General features: G+C 50.1%; 1 protein-coding gene across 1 annotated transcript in view; it reads right to left on the bottom strand.

Annotated features, from left to right (window-relative positions):
- The window catches only part of GSN (gelsolin), a 6,223-nt gene extending 1,113 nt beyond the window's left edge, over nucleotides 1-5,110 (bottom strand). Inside the window, exons 1-8 of the mRNA XM_027687936.1 lie at nucleotides 4,886-5,110; nucleotides 3,559-3,760; nucleotides 2,903-3,057; nucleotides 1,881-2,042; nucleotides 1,539-1,688; nucleotides 1,177-1,266; nucleotides 394-526; nucleotides 83-171 (exon numbers count right to left, since the gene is read on the bottom strand). Of these exons, the coding sequence (XP_027543737.1) occupies nucleotides 83-171; nucleotides 394-526; nucleotides 1,177-1,266; nucleotides 1,539-1,688; nucleotides 1,881-2,042; nucleotides 2,903-3,057; nucleotides 3,559-3,760; nucleotides 4,886-5,020 (1,116 nt within the window). The 5' untranslated portion in view covers nucleotides 5,021-5,110. The remainder of the gene's footprint in view (nucleotides 1-82; nucleotides 172-393; nucleotides 527-1,176; nucleotides 1,267-1,538; nucleotides 1,689-1,880; nucleotides 2,043-2,902; nucleotides 3,058-3,558; nucleotides 3,761-4,885) is intronic.
- Nucleotides 5,111-5,662: the final 552 nt, after the last annotated feature.

Genomic DNA, 5,662 nt, shown 5'->3' with positions numbered 1-5,662 from the left:
CAGGAGTGGAGTCCCCAGCCCGTGAGGCAGAGAAGTGTCCCCCGTGCTTGGGGTTGGTCACAGGAGGGCTGCACCTCCTCACCTGGGTATGTTTGGGGTAACCCATCTTGTCAATGAACTCAGAAGCTGTTTTCAGTGCTGCCTTCTTCTCCTCAGAGTTGGCACCTTTGCCTTCGATGAAAACAGAGAGAAAAGAGGTCAGTTTTTTTTACCCAAAGAAGAAACTGCCCCAGGTACCTTTTGCAACAGTAGAAGGGCCTCCCACATAAATGATGCCAAATAGCAAATGACAAGTGTTTGATCCCTTTTGTGCCTTTTGTGATGGCTGAGAGAACACACAACTGCCTTTCTACTTAGGATATCAACTATTTTCTCCCTGGTTGTCTCTGGTACCTTTCCAAACAAAGATCTTCCCATCTGTGCCGTGGTCCAGGATGAAGCAGTCGTCTGTGCTCAGGGCTGCCTGGGAGAAGGGGTTCTCATCTGCCACCAGGGACACTGCCATGTTCCCAGCCCCATTGGAGACCTGTGACAACACAGCACAGAGGTCACAAAAAGGCACTCCCTGCTCCCCCTCCACAGCTCAGAGCTCAGGCAGGGGAAGGGAAACACATCTGAATGCACTGGCTCTGCAGGCACTATTGTTTTCAAACAGGATACCTCTGACACAGAAACAGTATGACAAAAACATAACACTCATTCTGAAGAATTCAAACACTTCCAGCAAAGCAGGTACTGCTGGGACCAAAGAGAGATTGGTCCAAAGTGGTAAATATCCTTGGTGCAAAGGCAGCCAAGAGATACCTTCTACAGCCAACCAACTGCACTCGAGGATGGAGGGTAACTGAGAACAGACCTCTCTGAATCGAGTGGGGTTACTAATCTGAGTTTCTGTACTGATTAAGGGATGAAGTTCCACATTACAAACCATTCTGGCAGAGATTCACCCATCATTACTGTCTCCCTACAGTCCAGAGTGGTGATAAGGACACCAAAAGCACATGGACACGTGGTGTGAGCAACCAAGGCTCATACACAAAGCTTGATAAAAAGCCAACAGCAGAGTGAGGCAGGAGCAGGACTGGGATCAGCTCAACTCCTCTCTCCTATTCCAGCCCCATCTAAGTGAACAAAGAGCACTCTGTTCTCCCCAGTGTCACGTCAGGATCTCGTTACCTTGTAGAGCTTGGCCAGCTTTCTGTTGGCTGTGTCGGTTTTGGTCTCATCAGAAACTCCTGGTGGCAAAGTGGGCTTTGGTCCCAGGACCTAGAGAGAGAGAAAAATCATTACCAGCCAGTCCAAGGGGACCTTCATTCCCAGATGCTCCAGTCAGGGGAACAAGTAGAAGAAAATTCCAGACCAACAGTGTAAGTACACCCTGATGTCCCAGCGATGCAGAGAACTGAGTCTGCACCGAGCTGTGTGATCACACCACTGACACTCCACGGGGAAAGACAGCACTGAGCCTGCCCACCCACCCCACCGACCCTTCCACACACCACCCTCCCCCTGCAGCACAGGCTGGAGCAGTGACTGACCTGGAGCATCTCCTCCCGCTCGGATCCCTCCTCGGACACATAGACCTTGGCGCGGCCGTTGCGCTCGTTGTCCCGGATGCCCTTGGCCAGTACTGTGGCCTTGAGCCGCTCCTGCCGGTTGCTGTTGGAGCCACACCATTGGAAGATGTTCTGGGGGAAAGAGGAGAATCTGTCAGAGTGTGACAACCCCCTTTCTGGATGGGATGGGACTCGATGGCTGGGACTGAGCGATGTCAGGCTGCTTCAGACATCACCAGAGCAGGGCAAAAAAACCCTTCCACGACTCTGGGACAGCTCCTGCCCCTGGAAATCTGCCAGACCTGCCTTTTCCATGGTACTCACACTGCCCAGGTCCAGGATGAAACAGTCCCCTGTGTTGAAGCTGTCCCAGCTCACAGGGACCTCCGTGGCCCTCACTGTTCTCCTGCCTTTGACCTGCAGCAGCCTCTGCACAGTGACCTCGTTGGGCACCACGTGTCTGAAGCCAGAAGCCACACCACCAGCCTGAGGGAAAACACAGGGACAAGGATTCACACTGGGACTGCTGAACAGTGCATTTCCATGTGTATAACATGTCCTGCCTACCAGAGATTATCCCAACCTCAAGATTCACTTTCTCTGCTGATAAAGAGACACTTAGAATTACTTATCCATGCAGGCAACAGGGCTCATGTCACTTATCCTCAAGAAAAGCACAACCACATTCAAGTGAATGAAAATAACAACAAATGAGTGGGAAACAAGCACGACAGAAAGCCCAGGAAAGTCTTAGACATGAGGAAATGTGGGCACTTTGCAAGCATTTGGCCTGATACCGCTTTCCTTGTGCCTTTGGATTCCTACAGACACAACTGCTCTTCACTGCATGTTTTCACTTCTATCCCACTTCACTGTGATGGCAGGGAAGAAAAACTCCCACTACTGTTCATCTGCTTTACCAAAACACTGCACATGCTGAGGAGGAGGATTCAGCACAGAAACAGAGCCTAGGAAGGTCAAACTGCTATGCAAGTGAGGAGAAATCAAATCTCCTGGGTGGGCGTTTCCCATCAACGGCTGCTTAAATTCATTCCAGGTGTCCTGGGACTGTTCTTTCCTCTGCTTGTCGAAGAAAAACAAAACCTCGATTCCTAAAATTTTCTGGGGCTTTTCTTGTGTATTATTAATTCAGCCAAATCTCTCCCACTGGGATCTGCTGTTCTCCACCCTGTTCCAACTCACTGAAAACATCTGGCTGAGAGTGGAGTTTTAAGCAACTGGAAAAAGGGCACTTCTCACTCTCCCGAGGCCCGGGAGGAGGGCAGGGTGCCATTTGTTGCAAACTCCATTCCCAGAGGTGCCACAAAGCCCCAGTGAACACCCACCTTGTACTTGATGCCGGATTTGAAGTAGCCCAGGAAGGTGGGGGACTCGTGGCCCTGCACCTCGCGGTGCTGCACGGCCCTGCCCTGCAGGTGGTCGTCCATCTGCACCGTGAAGATGGCAGCGGCCCCTCGCTCATCCTGGGAGCTCTCATCACCTGGAACAGGGAAAGCCAACAGCTTGGAGGATGCTGCCAAAGGGTCTGGGGTTTGCAGGGTGTGGGGGAAGCCTTGACATGGCCCTCTGTGACGTTTACTGCAGCAGGCAGGTAGGACGGGAAAATCCCACTCCCTGAGGCAGGAGAGTAACACCCAACCTCCAACCTCTGGGGCAGAAAGGATTTCAGCCACCCCTTTCACCTCAGATCTTGTCCTTCCTATGAACATCAGCAGAACAGGGACTTACTGTGTCATCTTGATCAGGAAAAGGTATTTTTAGGAGCAGAGGTGGCCCTAGTCACTGTTGGAACAGAGGTGGCCCTAGGAATCATCGCAAATATTGAAGGTGAGCAGGGCTACACCCACCCCGAGCTGCACCTCCTGTGCTGCCAGCCGGGCTTCTTATCTCCTTGGGTGGCATTCCCTGGCCAAGGCAGGGGCAGTGGGAGGCTCAGGGGTCACTCTGGGCTCCCTATTCCCGGGACACTCCCCTCACTCACCCAGCCAGAAGTGCAGGTCGTACTGCAGGTTCCCGCTGCGCTGTTTGATGGTGTTCAGCACCAGGTAGGAGTCTCCTGTGAAGAAGTCTCCATACAGGTTTTTAGGCACTGGGACCAGGTCAAACTTCTCGACCCTCCAAATCTGAAGGCCGGGCTCCTTGCCAGCCTTCAGGAACTCGGCGTGTTCCACCATGGTGACAGGCTGGGGGGGACAGAGGATGGGGCTCAGTGTGCAGAATACAGGGAAGGGTGTGTTTAAATTAAATTGCTTCTGACCCCTTAACTTGCTGTTCCAGGCAACAAGTGCAAAGATTCCTTCTTTCTCTCACAATGATCACTGTTAATTTTCACTTCCTGACTTACCCTTTCCTAGACTCTATTTTCTTTGTTTGTTGTCCACCACTCTTGATTTTAATCCACATATTTTCCTTATCAATCTATAACTTTTCAATATGACACATAAGTGAAGGGCTAATTCCCGTTCCTATAAATGCTGCATGACATTCCAGCCTCTCGGAAACAAATCCCTTTTAACTGCACATTGCACATCTTGCACAAACATTGTTTACAGGTTTCCTAAAACCAGCGTGATCTTACCCAGCTCTTTCTGGAAAATGCTGTGAATGTCATCAGATTTAGGTAATGAACAGGTTTCTTAAAGTTCTTCTGTTCTGGCAAGTTACTTCAGAACTTCTGTGTAACTTGTCCCTTGTAGGAATTACAGTAATTTACACAACATCCTGTCCTAAGGACATTGCAATTTTGGTTTAATATGTTTATTGCCATTGTTATGCAATATATTCACACTATGCAATATCCATTACTTTAACAAACATCAACACTTTTCCCTATTATAAAAGAATTCCCTTTGGTAATTCTGGAAGGAAATGGAACGTTTCTATTGCATTGGCAGCAGAGTTTGTCCATGGATCACATCATGCCTTGGGATGCTATCAGGTAACAGGGAAGAAAACATTCAAATATTCCATTAGAAGCATCCAGTGTTTTGACAAAGAAGACAGTTCACAGCAGCTGAGGGACAAAAGGACAATATGCTGAGCTTTCAAGGCAGAAATAAAGGATGTTACAAACTAGAAAGCAAAATAGCAAGTTAGGTACCAGTGACTCCTAAGCTGAAATCAGATGTCAAAGATGGAGAACAATGAACTTCATCGTCATGATTCCCGTCAGCCCGACTTCATTTCTCCCAAATTCCCACCTCAGAACTGCACAAACCCCCGACAAAGAGTTAAAAGAGAGTGGGACTCTTATAAGTAGCTAAAACCCAGAAGGTTTCCAGGGTTTAATTGGGATGTTAATCACTTACCACAGCTGAGAGCACAACAGCTGCTGTAACAACATATCCCAGCCCTGCCATGGACATGGAGCTGACACAGCTCAGCTTCAGAGCCATGGTGCAGAAAATGGTGAGGAAAAGATAATTGAAGTCCTTTCTGCCCATTTCTAGGAGCAAATGGGCTTCTCCACTCTCTGCAGAAGCTGTGGGGAGTCCCAGCTCCCTCCTCTCGCTGCTGGGGCAGATGAAGGGCAGAAGCCAATCTTTTATCAGGGACAAACACACCCACCCCCTCGGCAGTGCAGGGGCGGAACGTGTTTGTGCAAACAGGGCTCTTGGAATCTCGGAGCCTCCTCAGCCACTCAGAGGCTGAATCCCAGCAGGCTCCAGCTCCAGACAATGTGCTATCCATTACCAACGGCTCAGCGAGGGGCAAACGAGCCAAATATCCCGTCACGAGGCCAACGGGAGAGGAAGGAATTAAGAGACATCAGCAACAGAGGCAACGTTTTGTCAGCTCAAAGCTGGGAAGTTGATGGGACGCAGAGGAACAGCCCCGGCTGCTCCAGCTGGCACTGGATGCAGGGAAAGGCTTTGGAGAAGACAAGCACTGAAAGGATTCATCTGAACAACCTGAGTGGGGAAGGAATACGGCCTCACCTCCCTGAACTTGTCAGAGGAGCAAGATGCAAAGTTCAGCCTCTGCTTTGCGCCCAAATGTAACTTCCACACGTGCCCCTGTCAGAGTGACACCGTGGGGTTTGGGGTGGACCAATGGATTGCAGCTCCTGTGCTCACAAAAGGAGC

Source organism: Neopelma chrysocephalum, unplaced genomic scaffold, assembly GCF_003984885.1.
Source record: "Neopelma chrysocephalum unplaced genomic scaffold, ASM398488v2 Primary Assembly neopelma1_74, whole genome shotgun sequence".
Taxonomy (NCBI): domain Eukaryota; kingdom Metazoa; phylum Chordata; class Aves; order Passeriformes; family Pipridae; genus Neopelma; species Neopelma chrysocephalum.
The sequence above is the reverse complement of the archived record's forward strand: the minus strand, read 5'-3'. Positions and strand labels throughout refer to the sequence as shown.